This window comes from Trematomus bernacchii, unplaced genomic scaffold (genome assembly GCF_902827165.1).
Source record: "Trematomus bernacchii unplaced genomic scaffold, fTreBer1.1, whole genome shotgun sequence".
In the NCBI taxonomy this organism is placed as follows: Eukaryota; Metazoa; Chordata; class Actinopteri; order Perciformes; family Nototheniidae; genus Trematomus; species Trematomus bernacchii.
In genome coordinates, this window is record NW_022987697.1 from 317,501 (window position 1) to 336,360 (window position 18,860).

Genomic DNA, 18,860 nt, shown 5'->3' on the forward strand with positions numbered 1-18,860 from the left:
AGGAAGAGCAGCGCACAGGAGACCCACGTTTCAGTGCAGACTGTTATGTTGACGTGGGGAAATGGCAGTGCATACATTATTTGAGATATATCTCGAACTCAGACTTCATTTTGAGGACATTTCGGTCAGGGGTGTAGAGCTATTTGTTTAAGCGCCGGATCTGCAAAACAGAAGAGTCTGTAAACCAGTCTGCCTTGATCTATGAATTCATGTCCGTGCCTCTCAGAGTACCTGCTGCCCACAGCTGCTTTAAAGAAGGAACACCTCTTTCTCTTCATGAAATCTCTGCAGCACCAGGAGGCAACGGGACGTGTGACTCAGAGCTCTGACAAGAGCAGCACCAGGAGGCAGAGAGCTGTGCCTTCACCTTCATTAGAACAGCTAAAGAGCGCAGGCTGCTACGATTTCACCACACACCTCTACACCAGTGACGTGCGGTGAGGTTCATGGCTGGTGAGGCACTGACTCTTTCAGAGTCAGATTTACAAATATTATAGCCTATTTTGACCTTAATCGAAATATTCTGTTATTTTCAAAAGCTTTTTTAGTCTGATGCTATGATTAATTTTAAACAGACCGTTCAACAAAAGGATACCCAAAATCTAAATATTGGATTGTTCTTTCTTAGTAAGATCCCATTTTCATTACAGTTGTGGTCTTACCTTGACTTGAAGATGAAGTCCATGCTATCCTTCTGGACAACAATCTCTATTACTGTTTTGTAAAAGTCCTCCTTATCTCCCTCTAGTTTCAAAAGTCTAGTTTCTTTGTTGTTTGCGGTAGAATAACAGTAGCAACAAGAACCTGTGGGCTCACGTGCGCCCCCTTCAGTGCGGCAGAGGTTATGGCTGCCTCTCCTGGTGATTTTTTCATTGCCGTTGTATGATGAGACCAACGAGCCTAAATATCATATTTACGTGAAATAAGTTATTTAGAGACTATGGATGGCGAGGATAAATGTAATAAAGGGATCTACAAACATTACATTGGTGACATACAGTGAGATGGTAACAGGCATGCGCTTAGGGCCCGCTTTCCAGCCAGTTTCTGTGGGGTGACGCATTCTGAGGTGAGGCAGAGCTCATCTGTGCCTCACCTCATCCCACAGTAAATGGCTTGAGCGCGCTCACAAAATAAGTGGCCGCGCTAAATTAGTGCCCGCGCTCCAGCAAGTTACTGTGGGCTTACGAGAGGCAGAGCACGTGCCTGCCTCACTTCTCATCGCTCCCGTAGCGGAGCTCGGCAAATTTGCTGATTTTGACTATAAAAAGCGATTAGAATCATACATAAATCACACTTACAACAAGATCAGTGGAGACATTTTATTATTATTACTATTTCGTTTTTCTTTAGTTGTTTTTCCGTTACATTGGAGTATGACAGGTGAGGCTCTGCCTCCCACACACACACACACACACACACACACACACACACACACACCTCTACACACACACACACACCTCTACACACACACCACACACCTCTACACACACACACACACCTCTACACACACACACACACCTCTACACACACACACAAACCTCTACACACACACACACCGCGTACACACACACACACACCCGCGACACACACACACACACACACACACCTCTACACACACACACACCTCTACACACAACAACACACCACACCTCGACACACACACACAAACACACACACACACACACACACCTCTGACACACACACCACACACACACACACACACACACACTCTCTACACACACACACACACACACACACACACACACACACACACACCCTCGACACACACACACACACACCTCTACACGCCACACACACACACACCTCTACACACACACACACATACACACACACACCTCTACACACACACATACACACACACACACCTCTACACACACACACACACACACACACACACACACACACACCTCTACACACACCTCTACACACACACCTCTACACACACACACACACACACCTATACACGCACGCACGCACACACACACACACACACACCTCTACACACACACACACACACACACACACACACACATACACACACACACCTCTACACACACACCTCTACACACACACACGCACACACATACACACACCTCTACACGCACACACACACACACCTTTACACACACACACACACACACACCTCTACACACACACACACCTCTACACACACACACACACACACACACACACACACACACACACACACACACCTCTACACACACACACACACACACACCTCCACACACACACACACACACACACACCTCTACACACACACACACACACACACACACACACCTCTACACACATCAAACTGCCCGATTATTCCACCTATTACTCGTTTTATGAAGGAGATGTCCGGTCACCAACGCGCCTACTTGGCACACCGGTAACTTTCAAGATACTTTCAAGAAAGTATCTTGAAAGTAACTTGTTCTCTTTTTTTTCTTTCATGACCCTTTAGGGGCTCCGTAATATTAACATTGTATTAATTTAAAATTATTTAAATGCATACTTATTTTCATATTCTTTTATATTTTTATTCTTATTTTATTGTATTCTTATTTTTATTCTTACTATTTTTGTTATGTTTATATTCACCTGGTGGGCTCGTCGAAGAACATGACGGGCGGATTGTTGACAAGCTCCAGAGCGATCGCCAGCCTCTTCCTCTGCCCCCCCGACAGGTGAGACGTCCGGGTGAGAGCGCAGTCCAGAAGACCCAGAGCCACCAGGATGTCCTTCACCTGCACACAAACAAACACACACACACACACAAACACACCCACACACACACACACACACACACACACACACACACAAACACACACACACACACACACACACACACACACACACACACACACACACAAACACACACATACCATGTATACATTACTTAAGGGGACCTACATTGACTTACATGCATTTCCTGGAGACTTATCCTAACCTTAACCCTAACCAACACATGCCTAACCCTAACCAAGTCTTCACCCTAAAATTAATAATTCCCCTCATGTGGACCTCCATGTTGTCCCCATAAGGGAAGCCAGTCCCCACACGTGACTGTGTAAACAGATGTAGGTCCCCACAAGGATAGCAATGATAGGCCACACACACACACACACACACACACACACACACACACACACACACACACACACAAACAGAGATCACTTTTAATTAGTTTTGTAGCAGTAGTTTAAATATATGTTGTTTATTTATACTAACCCTAACCCTAACATAGAGATTTAAAAAAATATATATTTTACTTATTTGTTATTTATTTAATTAAATATGTATATGTTACACACACACACACACACACACACACACCCACACACACACACACACACACACACACACACACACACACACACGCAAATGTCAAGTATAATTATTTCTGTAAAAATAGTTTAGATATATTTTGTTTATTTAATTCACTAAGAGATATTGTTTTAGTTATTTATGTTTTAAATAAAATATGTATTTGTTACACACACACACACACACACACACACACACACACACACACACACACACACACACACACACACACACACACACACACACTCACCATTTCTCTGCGAGCCTCCTTCTTCTCCTGCAGCTTCAGGTTAGCAGAGACCTGCAGAGAGTAAAGAGAACACAGTATTGTGTGTACTTGCACTGCAGTAACACCGTATTGAGTATACTTTAACAGCAGTAACACAGTATTGTGTGTACTTGTACCGCAGTAACACAGTATTGAGTATACTTTAACAGCAGTAACACAGTAATGTGTGTACTTGTAGTGCAGTAACACAGTATTGTGTGTACTTGTAGTGCAGTAACACAGTATTGTGTGTACTTGTAGTGCAGTAACACAGTATTGTGTGTACTTGTAGTGCAGTAACACAGTAATGCGTGTATTTGTACTGCAGTAACACAGTAATGCGTGTACTTGTACTGCACAGTACCATCATGGCCTCCTGCACGCTGAGGTGCGGCAGCAGCATGTCGTCCTGCATGATGTAACAGGAAACCTTCCGGAAGGATCTCAGGTCTCTGGGAAGATTGTTGATCAGGATCTCCCCCTTTATCCCTGTCTGTCTGCAGGACACACAGGACACACAGTACACACAGTACACACATTACACACATTATACACAGTACACACAGTACACACAGTACACACAGTACACACAGTACACATACGCAGAGGGGGGAGAAGTACTCAGATCGTGTTTAGTAAAAGTAGAAGTACCAGAGTGTAGGAATACTCTGTTACAGTAAAAGTCCTGCATTCAAGTAAAAATAGAAAAGTATTATCATAAAAATATAGCAAAAGTAGCGACAGTAAAAGTAGTCATTGTGCAGATTGGTCCATTTCAGAATAATATATATGATATGTTTTATAATGATTGATCATTAAAGTGTTCTCAAAGCTGGGTGATTTTCTCCTGGGCCACCAGAGGGCGATCTAACACTCAGTCATTGTTACATACAGGATATTCCTATAAGTGCTATAGAAATAGTAAGTGCTCTTACTGGAGGTATGCAGTGAGTATACAGTGAGTATGCAGTGAGTATGCAGTGAGTATGCAGTGAGTATGCAGTGAGTACCCACCTGAACCCGGCCAGGATGTTCATCAGGGTGGACTTCCCGGCTCCTGAGGGCCCCATGATGGCCACCAGGTCCCCGCTGGTGAACTTCCCAGAAATCCCTCTGAGCAGTGTCTTGTAACCTGAAGCACAGAAACATCCAGTGAGCAGGTGTTCCTAGACACCCCCCCCCCCCCCCCCCCCCCCCCCACCCTCAGGTATCACCTGCAGCTTTCTCAGGAACCTGACACCTGAACGCACCTTCAGCTTCAATTTGGAAAAACTCTGATTACTGTAGTGGTATTTCAGAGAACATGTACTTTATGAAAATGTAAACACTAAGTATATTGATGTTTCTTAATTTGTACAAACTCAGTGATGACTCCTTGTTGTTAAATACCAACCAACTATGTATATATGTGAAATATATATATATGCCGTTAATAACTGTGCAATATATACCTGGCTGCTAAATCCTCAGAACTGTTACAGGATGTGTGTTTTGTAAATTGTGTAACTTTTTTGTATTATAATGTATTAATCTTTAATATTTTGTATGCATGCTTCTAGGTAACATTAAACTGTCTTCGGCTCTTTTCTGCGGTCACAATGTGAATGTCCCCTCTGTGGGACTAATAAAGGTATTCTGATTCTGACATAGCAGATCCATAACTACAAAGCAAAACCAACAGACAGTTTCCTGACATACATAGAAGGTTACAGGAGAGTAGAAAGAACGGTGTTAATGTCAGAGGTGATGTCTGTTGGTTACGGTTGAACCTGCGCAGTAACAACATGTATTTTACAATCCAGATCTCAAGAAGCTGTTTCCTAAAAACTTTACCGACAAAAACGTTTTTCTGATTATCTTTCATAGAATATTTGATAATGTACTCTGGAATGTTCACTTGAATACTTTCCACTAAATCATCATTATTCCTCCAAATTCTCGATTTTCTCTTTTTAATATTTTAACTTTTTCTCTCTAAAATGTTTCTCAAATGTCTTTACCTCCAAATTGATTTCTTCAAAAGAAGTTTTTTTTAAGTTGTACTTCGCTCAGATGTTTTCCTGAATGTATTGAAACTTTTTTCTGACATTATTAAGACTTTAAAAATAGTAATATAACAAAAAAGACATTCGGAAATATTTATTAGTTTTTTTGACCTTTTTAATTAAACATTATTCTCAGAAATGTTATTTGAATTATTTCAATGGTCTACAATATTAAACTTTTTGTCTCTAAAATGTTTCTCAAATGTCTTCACCTCCTTTTATTTCTCCTCCTCTCTCAGCAGTCATCTCTCTATATTCTGAAACTGTTCACACCTCATTCATAAACACTCTTTATGTCCGTATTCACTGGTTTATGAAGAGATACAAAGAGACTCACTCTGTAGAGACCTTTCACACTAACATGTCAACAACATGAAACAAGGATGAAACCTGTTGCACGGATTATTAGATTACCAGATTAGACCTGACCCAAAGTAACACTGAACACACACTGAACACACACTGAACACACACTGAACACACACTGAACACACACTGAACACACACTGAACACACACACACTGAACACACACTGAACACACACTGAACACACACACACTGAACACACACTGTACACACACTGTACACACTGTACACAATGAACACACACTGAACACACACTGTACACACTGTACACACACTGAACACACACTGTACACACTGTAAACACTGTACACACACTGAACACACACTGTACAAACAGTACACACACTGAACACACACTGTACACACTGTACACACACTGTACACACTGTACACACACTGTACACACACTGAACACACACTGAACACACACTGTACACACACTGAACACACACTGTACACACTGAACACACACTGTACACACTGTACACACTGTACACACACTGAACACACACTGTACACACTGTACACACACTGAACACACACTGTACACACTGTACACACACTGAACACACACTGAACACACACTGAACACACACTGTACACCAGGGGCGGACTGGGACTAAAAATCAGCCCATGCATCTCGACCGGCCCACTTCGGTACCACTAGTGAATTGTCTACTGGGGGGGGGGTGCTAGTGACTTATCCGACCGGCCCATATCGTCCGACCGGCCCACTTCAGTACCGGCCCATCGGGATTCGTCCCGAGCGTCCCGATGGCCAGTCCGCCACTGCTGTACACACACTGTACACACACTGTACACACACTGAACACACACTGTACACACACTGTACGCACACTGAACACACACTGTACACACACTGTACACACACTGTACACACACTGAACACACACTGTACACACACTGTACACACACTGAACACACACTGTACACACACTGTACACACACTGTACACACTGTACACACTGAACGCACACTGTACACACACTGTACACACACTGAACACACTGTACACACACTGTACACACTGTACACACACTGAACACACACTGTACACACTGTACACACACTGTACACACACTGTACACACACTGTACACACACTGTACACACTGTACACACACTGTACACACACTGTACACACACTGTACACACTGTACACACAGCACTGCAGGAAAACAGTGTCCAGTTTAAAATCTGTGGAATTTATTGAGGAAATTACGACTTCTGTTTAAAATGATATGATTCCCTCAATTATCCAACACCTACGGTGACCAACCGGGACAAACACTCTTCCATCAGGAGAAACACGCTGCAGCTTCAGAAAGGATGCAGATATAAAAACACAAATGTTCCACATGAAGAAACATCTTCAGCAACTTGACAACACATGCAGCATTTAGAGAACATTCAGCAGCTTGAGGAGACATGCGCAGCGTTTACTAAAAGCTGCAGAAACCAAACGCTGAAGAAGCTCAAACACAACGGAGACCAGGGGACACTAAAGAGTGACGCACACAGCTGGGAGACCAGGGGACACTAAAGAGTGACGCACACAGCTGGGAGACCAGGGGACACTAAAGAGTGACGCACACAGCTGGGAGACCAGGGGACACTAAAGAGTGACGCACACAGCTGGGAGACCAGGGGACACTAAAGAGTGACGCACACAGCTGGGAGACCAGGGGACACTAAAGAGTGACGCACACAGCTGGGAGACCAGGGGACACTAAAGAGTGACGCACACAGCTGGGAGACCAGGGGACACTAAAGAGTGACACACACAGCTACTTTTTTAAATTCAAGATTTAAATTTGAAGTGGACCCATGTTCCTTTTGTAATTTATCTGATGAATCGTTGGAACATTTATTTTTCTCTTGCCCCTTTTCTGAATTGTTTTGGTCGAATGTGAGAGATTGGTTGTTACTTAAATTAACAAATATTCCGGCCTTCAAAATATATCACATTTTATATTATATTGATAATTTGGACTCTCCCATTTCTGATTTGGTAAATATAATTATTATTTTGGGTAAATACCATTTACATTGTAGTAAATGGAGAGGAGGCAAGCCCTCCTTTCCCTGTTTCATAAATGAGTTCAAGTCCTTTTTTCTGTCCCTTAGAAAAATACAATCTTGTAACCTGTCTATAAAGATTTGCAATGACATTTCCAAATGGTTATTATTTTAAGTAAGCTTAATGCCTCTTAAATGTTTTTGTGCCTTTATGCTTTTTTCTTTCCCCCTGGCTCTTACTGGATGTATTAGTTATGTTTTTTTGTCTTATTGTGAATGAATGTCTTGAACTTATGTTGATAAGTTGATGATATCCTCACCGAGCTTTTGTATGTTTAAAAAAATGTTCAATAAAAAAAAAAAAAAAAAAAAAACACACAGCTGCTGGAGACCAGGGGACACTAAAGAGTGACGCACACAGCTGGAGACCAGGGGACACTAAAGAGTGACGCACACAGCTGGAGACCAGGGGACACTAAAGAGTGACGCACACAGCTGGGAGACCAGGGGACACTAAAGAGTGACGCACACAGCTGGGAGACCAGGGGACGCTAAAGAGTGACGCACACAGCTGGGAGACCAGGGGACACTAAAGAGTGACGCACACAGCTGGGAGACCAGGGGACACTAAAGAGTGACGCACACAGCTGGGAGACCAGGGGACGCTAAAGAGTGACGCACACAGCTGGGAGACCAGGGGACACTAAAGAGTGACGCACACAGCTGGGAGACCAGGGGACACTAAAGAGTGACGCACACAGCTGGGAGACCAGGGGACACTAAAAAGTGACGCACACAGCTGGGAGACCAGGGGACACTAAAGAGTGACGCACACAGCTGGGAGACCAGGGGACACTAAAGAGTGACGCACACAGCTGGGAGAACAGGGGACACTAGAAAGTGACGCACACAGCTGGAGACCAGGAGACACTAAAAAGTGACGCACACAGCTGGAGACCAGGGGACACTAAAGAGTGACACACACAGCTGGAGACCAGGGGACACTAAAGAGTGACGCACACAGCTGGAGACCAGGGGACACTAAAGAGTGACACACACAGCTGGAGACCAGGGGACACTAAAGAGTGACACACACAGCTGGAGACCAGGGGACACTAAAGAGTGACACACACAGCTGGAGACCAGGGGACACTAAAGAGTGACACACACAGCTGGAGACCAGGGGACACTAAAGAGTGACGCACACAGCTGGAGACCAGGGGACACTAAAGAGTGACGCACACAGCTGGGAGACCAGGGGACACTAAAGAGTGACGCACAGAGCGCTTGGTGACGTTCAGGATTATAAAGTTGACCAGCTTTTAGTAAACGCTGTGCATGTCTCCTCAAGTTGCTGAATGTTCTCTAAATGCTGCATGTGTTGTCAAGTTGCTGAAGATGTTCCTTCATGTGTTTTGTTTGGGGACCAGAATAACACTGAATGAGTTTGGTCTCAGACTCCGGTGTGAAATTCAATGATTTTGGGAGTTTGTAAATGATTATAATAGTTTAGGGAACCTTTATAAATAAGGTCGTTTTGGTAAGGAGTTCTGGGTCCAGAGCCCCATGTAAAATAGGGTAATTTTACCCACGCTGCATCAGGAGGAGGGTCCACTCACACCTGCTCAGGTGAGGGGACCCTCCCCCAGATGCATTGTGGGTAGCCCTCCTCCTGCTCTGGGTGAAACTGCAGAACAAAGAGAAACCTGAAGCCGTCATTAGATAGAAGGAGCTGGTATCGTCCTGCAGGAACAACCTGCGTTCACCTGAACCTCACAGCCTGAGTTCACCTGAACCTCACAGCCTGAGTTCACCTGAACCTCACAGCCTGAGTTCACCTGAACCTCACAGCCTGAGTTCACCTGAACCTCACAGCCTGAGTTCACCTGAACCTCACAGCCTGAGTTCACCTGAACCTCACAGCCTGAGTTCACCTGAACCTCACAACCTGAGTTCACCTGAACCTCACAGCCTGAGTTCACCTGAACCTCACAGCCTGAGTTCACCTGAACCTCACAGCCTGCGTTCACCTGAACCTCACAGCCTGAGTTCACCTGAACCTCACAGTCTGCGTTCACCTGAACCTCACAGCCTGAGTTCACCTGAACCTCACAGTCTGCGTTCACCTGAACCTCACAGCCTGAGTTCACCTGAACCTCACAGCCTGAGTTCACCTGAACCTCACAGCCTGAGTTCACCTGAACCTCACAGCCTGAGTTTACCTGAACCTCACAGCCTGAGTTCACCTGAACCTCACAGTCTGAGTTCACCTGAACCTCACAGCCTGCGTTCACCTGAACCTCACAGCCTGCGTTCACCTGAACCTCACAGCCTGCGTTCACCTGAACCTCACAGTCTGCGTTCACCTGAACCTCACAGCCTGAGTTCACCTGAACCTCACAGCCTGAGTTCACCTGAACCTCACAACCTGAGTTCACCTGAACCTCACAGCCTGAGTTCACCTGAACCTCACAGTCTGAGTTCACCTGAACCTCACAGCCTGAGTTCACCTGAACCTCACAGCCTGAGTTCACCTGAACCTCACAGCCTGAGTTCACCTGAACCTCACAGTCTGAGTTCACCTGAACCTCACAGCCTGAGTTCACCTGAACCTCACAGCCTGAGTTCACCTGAACCTCACAGTCTGAGTTCACCTGAACCTCACAGCCTGAGTTCACCTGAACCTCACAGCCTGAGTTCACCTGAACCTCACAGCCTGAGTTCACCTGAACCTCACAGCCTGAGTTCACCTGAACCTCACAGCCTGAGTTCACCTGAACCTCACAGCCTGAGTTCACCTGAACCTCACAGTCTGAGTTCACCTGAACCTCACAGCCTGAGTTCACCTGAACCTCACAGTCTGCGTTCACCTGAACCTCACAGCCTGAGTTCACTCAGACTCATTAGTATATTCATTAAAGCTGCCGCCCTGAATACATGGAATCTCTAAAATGTTTTAAAAGAATCTGTCAGTCCTGCAGCGAGAATTAAACAATAACATAAAATAAATTAAATCAGTTTTTAAATGTATGTATTATTTCATTTATTGATTTCTCTTCATAATTCTACATTTTCTATTGAACTCCATTATTATTAAATGTATTCCTCTGTGTTTGTCTATGGATTTTTTTTACAAATATATAATTTTGAAGGCAATATTTTGAGGAGGGAGATGTTTTTTATAATCTCAATTGTAAACATATTATATATTAAAGTATTTAAATATCGTCTTATTAAAATGTTAACATGTAGTTGAGATGGCAGGATTAACAGATTACAGGTAATCCAACACACACACACACACACACACACACACACACACACACACACACACACACACACACACACACACACACACACACACACATACACACACATACACACACACACACACACACACACACACACACACACACACAGAGAGATACATTTCATCTATGGTTTATAATTAAATTATTCTTCATTTTAAATACATGCAGTGTGTGGACACCTGATTTATTAAACACCAATACAGTCTGATTTTAATGAATGTATTATGTTTAAAAAGCATCTGTAGTCTATGACTGTTTCTAACTTTTTGATCCTAAATATCTTGTTTGTTTTTTACTTGTTTAGGTTGTTATAAACACTTCAGTAAACAAACATCTTATGTTTATTTATTTCCTCTTGTGTTTATTTGCATTGCATTTGATATTGAGGTAATCCAAAAGAAAGTAATCAGGTTACTTTTATATTGTGATACTCAGATTACTGATTACATTTGATGACATGTGTACTGGTAGTACTCAGAGGTGGGAAGTAGTGGAGTACAAATACTTAGTTACTGTACTTAAAGGTGGGGTAGGTAAGTTTGAGAAACCGGCTCGAGATACACTTGTTGTTATATTCCATGGAATGCTCTTAACATCCCGATAGCAATGAATATCTGAAGTGCTTTGACAACAAATCCATAAAATAATATCATCTGTGGAAGCTGTAGTACTGTAAAAAGCACGACCAATCATCTGAGCCGGCCCGGCTAAAATAACTGGATGGCCTACCTGCCTGTCAGCCTTCCATCTGTGCACAAACTTATCTCGTGCCCTCATTGGTCATGTGCGCGTTCGTGTGTGTTGGAGGAGGGGCTCTGTGAGGAAGTGGCAGATTTTCTCCGGTGTATTTTCAAATTCTAGCGATCTCGAGCTGGTTTCTCAAATTTACCTACCCCACCTTTAAGTACGTATGTGTCTGGTATCAGTACTTTACTCCACTACTTATTTTTCTGACTTTTACTTTGACTTTTTACATGTTGAACACAAATACCTGTACTTTCTACTTCTTACATGTTGAACACAAATACCTGTACTTTCTACTTCTTACATGTTGAACACAAATACCTGTACTTTCTACTTCTTACATGTTGAACACAAATACCTGTACTTTCTACTTCTTACATGTTGAACACAAATACCTGTACTTTCTACTTCTTACATGTTGAACACAAATACCTGTACTTTCTACTTCTTACATGTTGAACACAAATACCTGTACTTTCTACTTCTTACATGTTGAACACAAATACCTGTACTTTCTACTTCTTACATTTTGAACACAAATACCTGTACTTTCTACTTCTCACATGTTGAACACAAATACCTGTACTTTCTACTTCTTACATGTTGAACACAAATACCTGTACTTTCTACTTCTTACATGTTGAACACAAATACCTGTACTTTCTACTTCTTACATGTTGAACACAAATACCTGTACTTTCTACTTCTTACATGTTGAACACAAATACCTGTACTTTCTACTTCTTACATGTTGAACACAAATACCTGTACTTTCTACTTCTTACATGTTGAACACAAATACCTGTACTTTCTACTTCTTACATTTTGAACACAAATACCTGTACTTTCTACTTCTCACATGTTGAACACAAATACCTGTACTTTCTACTTCTTACATGTTGAACACAAATACCTGTACTTTCTACTTCTTACATGTTGAACACAAATACCTGTACTTTCTACTTCTTACATGTTGAACACAAATACCTGTACTTTCTACTTCTTACATGTTGAACACAAATACCTGTACTTTCTACTTCTTACATGTTGAACACAAATACCTGTACTTTCTACTTCTTACATGTTGAACACAAATACCTGTACTTTCTACTTCTCACATGTTGAACACAAATACCTGTACTTTCTACTTCTCACATGTTGAACCCAAATACCTGTACTTTCTACTTCTTACATGTTGAACCCAAATACCTGTACTTTCTACTTCTTACATGTTGAACCCAAATACCTGTACTTTCTACTTCTTACATGTTGAACCCAAATACCTGTACTTTCTACTTCTTACATGTTGAACACAAATACCTGTACTTTCTACTTCTTACATGTTGAACACAATACCTGTACTTTCTACTTCTTACATGTTGAACACTAATACCTGTACTTTCTACTTCTTACATGTTGAACACAAATACCTGTACTTTCTACTTCTTACATGTTGAACACAAATACCTGTACTTTCTACTTCTTACATGTTGAACACAAATACCTGTACTTTCTACTTCTCACATGTTGAACACAAATACCTGTACTTTCTACTTCTCACATGTTGAACCCAAATACCTGTACTTTCTACTTCTTACATGTTGAACACAAATACCTGTACTTTCTACTTCTTACATGTTGAACACAAATACCTGTACTTTCTACTTCTCACATGTTGAACACAAATACCTGTACTTTCTACTTCTCACATGTTGAACCCAAATACCTGTACTTTCTACTTCTTACATGTTGAACACAAATACCTGTACTTTCTACTTCTCACATGTTGAACCCAAATACCTGTACTTTCTACTTCTTACATGTTGAACCCAAATACCTGTACTTTCTACTTCTTACATGTTGAACACAAATACCTGTACTTTCTACTTCTCACATGTTGAACCCAAATACCTGTACTTTCTACTTCTTACATGTTGAACACAAATACCTGTACTTTCTACTTCTCACATGTTGAACCCAAATACCTGTACTTTCTACTTCTTACATGTTGAACACAAATACCTGTACTTTCTACTTCTTACATGTTGAACACAAATACCTGTACTTTCTACTTCTTACATGTTGAACACAAATACCTGTACTTTCTACTTCTTACATGTTGAACACAAATACCTGTACTTTCTACTTCTCACATGTTGAACCCAAATACCTGTACTTTCTACTTCTTACATGTTGAACACAAATACCTGTACTTTCTACTTCTCACATGTTGAACCCAAATACCTGTACTTTCTACTTCTTACATGTTGAACTCAAATACCTGTACTTTCTACTTCTTACATGTTGAACCCAAATACCTGTACTTTCTACTTCTTACATGTTGAACACAAATACCTGTACTTTCTACTTCTTACATGTTGAACCCAAATACCTGTACTTTCTACTTCTCACATGTTGAACCCAAATACCTGTACTTTCTACTTCTTACATGTTGAACTCAAATACCTGTACTTTCTACTTCTCACATTTCCCAAACAGGCTGGTTCCTTTAGTTTGAATGTGTGTTTGGTGGCGTGATCATTATTATTTAGAGTCATTGCGTGCCTATTGATTTGAACACGATCCGTGTATCCATCATTTCCTGGTCTTCTCTAAAGAAGAGGGACCAATGAAAACGTTGTCATGTTGCCGTTGTTCAGCATGGAAACATTCATTAGCTAACAATGACATTATTGTTCTATTAATATAAAGGGAGGTCAGGTACTCTTTAAAGCAGCTGCTAGTTATGGGTACTTTTTACTGAAGTACATTTCAAAGCCTCTTTACTTTGACTTGAGTTAAGCGGTACTTCTACTCGAGTAAAGGATGTGTTTACTTTTGCCATCTCTGGTAGTACTGGTAGTATTGTATAGTACTGCTAGTATTGTGTAGTACTGGTAGTATTGTATAGTACTGGTATTATGGGAGGCGTGTGGTGCAGTGGGTTGTCCGTAGGTGTTGGGATCAGGGGGTCACAGGTTCAAACCCCACTGCAGTCAGCATGTCGTTGTGTCCCTGAGACACTTCACCCCAAATTGCTCCTGTGGGGATTGCCCACAGTGTTGAGTATGTAAGTCGCTTTGGATAAAAGCGTCTAACAAGTAACATGTATAGTACTGGTAGAATTGTATAGCACTGGTATAATTGTATAGTACTGGTAGTATTGTGTAGTACTGGTAATATACAATACATGTATTATTATTATTATTGTTATTATAGTGCAGTACCTTTCCTCCTCCACCAGGGTCCCTCTCTGACGCAGTACGAAACGTCCCTGAACTCGATGTTGACAGCTGGTCTCCGTGGTAACGAGGAGAACCTCTGAGCCTCCATCAGCTGATTCCCCGGCTTCTTCTTCTTCTGCTCCTCCCCCTCTAGACAGACACACACCGCCCGGGGGTCCAACATGAGGTCCGGGGGCCCGTTGGTGTTCTGAGGGGCATTCATATTATTATTTAATTTTTGTATTATTGGTATTATTACTTTTTTTGGAATATTAATTATTATTAAATCATTCAGCACTTTTATTTCTCTTCTCGTCCTGTGTTGACGTCTGCGGGACAAACAGGAAGTAGTTTCTGATTGGCTGTTGTTGTTGTTGTTTATCCTGCTGCTAAATGTGGAACTAATCTACTTAATTCAGGAGGTCACTGTCGGACACCACACACAAATACTACCTGTAAATACAATTCTATATACATACACAAATATATAGATATATTCAAATATAATATGCACCATAGTTAACCCCAGTGTCTGTCCAGTATGCTCTGAATATCTCTAGAGGATTTCTCCAGTTTTATTTAATATATTTCCAGTATATCTTGAGTTTTATCCCAAGTATTTGTCCAGTATGTCCCTAATGTATCTCCACTGTATATCCCCAGTTTTTTTTTGTATTTCTCTAGTATTTTCTCTAATATATCCTTAGTATATGTCCAGTATGTCCCCAGTTTATCCCTATAGTATTTGTCCACAAAGTTCCTTATATATCTCCACTATGTCCGCGGTGTCGCGTATTTCCATGTTATGCTACTGTGTACTTCTACTCCACTACAGTTCAGAGGTACTTGGTGTACTTCTACTCCACTACATGTATTTAATACCTTTAGTTACTTTACAGATCTGGATGAATGATGTGAAATCTAACCAAGTGTTAAATCAGACTTTAGTTCCACCTGGAGTAAATCCACAAGCTACCCTGCAGTATACAAAGTCATTCAAACTAGCTGCACCTTTACCAGCTTTGAGAACACTTTCATGATCAATCATTATAAAACATATCATATATATTATTCTGAAATGGACCAATCTGCACAATCACTACTTTTACTGTCGCTACTTTAACTATATTTTGATGATAATACTTTTATACTTTCACTTGAGGAACATTTTGAATGCAGGACTTTTACTGAAACAGAGTATTCCTACACTCTGGTACTTCTACTTTTACTCAAGTACAAGATCTGAGTACTTCTACTTTTACTCAAGTACAAGATCTGAGTACTTCTACTTTTACTCAAGTACAAGATCTGAGTACTTCTACTTTTACTCAAGAACACGATCTGAGTACTTCTACTTTTACTCAAGTACAAGATCTGAGTACTTCTACTTTTACTCAAGTACAAGATCTGAGTACTTCTACTTTTACTCAAGTACAAGATCTGAGTACTTCTACTTTTACTCAAGTACAAGATTTGAGTACTTCTACTTTTACTCAAGTACAAGATCTGAGTACTTCTACTTTTACTCAAGTACAAGATCTGAGTACTTCTACTTTTACTCAAGTACAAGATCTGAGTACTTCTACTTTTACTCAAGTACAAGATCTGAGTACTTCTACTTTTACTCAAGTACAAGATCTGAGTACTTCTACTTTTACTCAAGAACTAGATCTGAGTACTTCTACTTTTACTCAAGAACTAGATCTGAGTACTTCTACTTTTACTCAAGTACAAGATCTGAGTACTTCTACTTTTACTCAAGTACAAGATCTGAGTACTTCTACTTTTACTCAAGTACAAGATCTGAGTACTTCTACTTTTACTCAAGTACAAGATCTGAGTACTTCTACTTTTATTCAAGTACAATATCTGAGTACTTATACTTATACTCAAGTACAAGATCTGAGTACTTCTACTTTTACTCAAGTACAAGATCTGAGTACTTCTACTTTTACTCAAGTACAAGATCTGAGTACATCTACTTTTACTCAAGAACTAGATCTGAGTACTTCTACTTTTACTCAAGTACAAGATCTGAGTACTTCTCCTTTTACTCAAGTACAAGCTCTGAGTACTTCTACTTTTACTCAAGTACAATATCTGAGTACTTCTACTTTTACTCAAGTACAAGAACTGATTACTTCTATTTTTATTCAAGTACAATATCTGAGTACTTATACTTATACTCAAGTACAAGATCTGAGTACTTCTACTTTTACTCAAGTACAAGATCTGAGTACTTCTACTTTTACTCAAGTACAAGATCTGAGTACTTCTCCTTTTACTCAAGTACAAGCTCTGAGTACTTCTACTTTTACTCAAGTACAAGATCTGAGTACTTCTACTTTTACTCAAGTACAAGATCTGAGTACTTCTCCTTTTACTCAAGTACAAGCTCTGAGTACTTCTACTTTTACTCAAGTACAAGATCTGAGTACTTCTACTTTTATTCAAGTACAAGATCTGAGTACTTCTACTTTTACTCAAGAACTAGATCTGAGTACTTCTACTTTTACTCAAGAACTAGATCTGAGTACTTATATTTCAGAAATGTTTTGGACGTTTTATTTCTAGTGTCTTAATTTCTCTCATTGCCTTATTTTTATGTTGCTGCAACGCAAACATTTCCCAAATTGGGATCAATAAAGTACTTCTCTTATCTCTTATCTTCTCCCAGCCCTGTAGTATATAGTATATAGTATATAATATATAGTAGACAGTATATATAGTATAGTATACTCACCATGATGATGCAGTTGGTGACGGCGGGGTTGTGGACGCACCAGGCGGCCATCAGACAGGCCATCAGTCCCTGAAAGAGCCTCAGTGAGAGGGAGGAGAAGCGAGGGAACACTGGCCCCGCCCCCTTTACACTGGCCCCGCCCCTTCTGCAGAGGTCCCGCCCACATATTGAGCCTCAGTGAGAGGGAGGAGAAGCGGAGGCAACACTGGCCCCGCCCCCCTTTACACTGAGCACAGAGGTCCCGCCCACATATTGAGCCTCAGTGAGAGGGAGGGGAAGCGGAGGGAACACTGGCCCCGCCCCCTTTACACTGAGCACAGAGGTCCCGCCCACATATTCACTCTGTGCAATGATAATAATATTAAAGCTTTATTTATATAGCACTTTTCATAAAACACAGGCAGCTCAAAGTGCTTTTTTTTACTGCACATATTTAATATTTTATTCCATTCTATTTCAATGTAAATACTGCTTTATTTTATTTATAATTTTACTTATTTTATGTTACTATAGTGTTCTTAAAATAGTTCTCTATCTGTGTTTTTTAATTGTTGTTTTACGTGTATGTATGCACCACGACATCAAGTCAAATTCCTCGTACGTGTTAACCCACCTGGAGATAAACCTGATTCTCATTCTGCTTTCCAAAAGGACTCATCACAAGTTAAAAGTAAACAAGAAATTCCCCTCAGATCATTTGTTGAGAACTTTAAAGGTACATGCAGCACAATATAACATTTGATCAGGTTAATACACACAAGGAGGT

General features: G+C 41.1%; 1 protein-coding gene across 2 annotated transcripts in view; it reads right to left on the reverse strand.

Annotated features, from left to right (window-relative positions):
• abcg1 (ATP-binding cassette, sub-family G (WHITE), member 1) overlaps positions 1–18,157 on the reverse strand; it is a 25,490-nt gene extending 7,333 nt beyond the window's left edge. The window contains exons 1-6 of one of the 2 annotated variants that reach the window (XM_034138483.1): positions 18,095–18,157; positions 15,355–15,559; positions 4,637–4,754; positions 3,987–4,119; positions 3,605–3,655; positions 2,629–2,774 (exon numbers count right to left, since the gene is read on the reverse strand). In XM_034138483.1, the coding sequence (XP_033994374.1) occupies positions 2,629–2,774; positions 3,605–3,655; positions 3,987–4,119; positions 4,637–4,754; positions 15,355–15,559; positions 18,095–18,157 (716 nt within the window). The remainder of the gene's footprint in view (positions 1–2,628; positions 2,775–3,604; positions 3,656–3,986; positions 4,120–4,636; positions 4,755–15,354; positions 15,560–18,094) is intronic. The other variant, XM_034138482.1, reaches the window with a different exon arrangement.
• Positions 18,158–18,860: the final 703 nt, after the last annotated feature.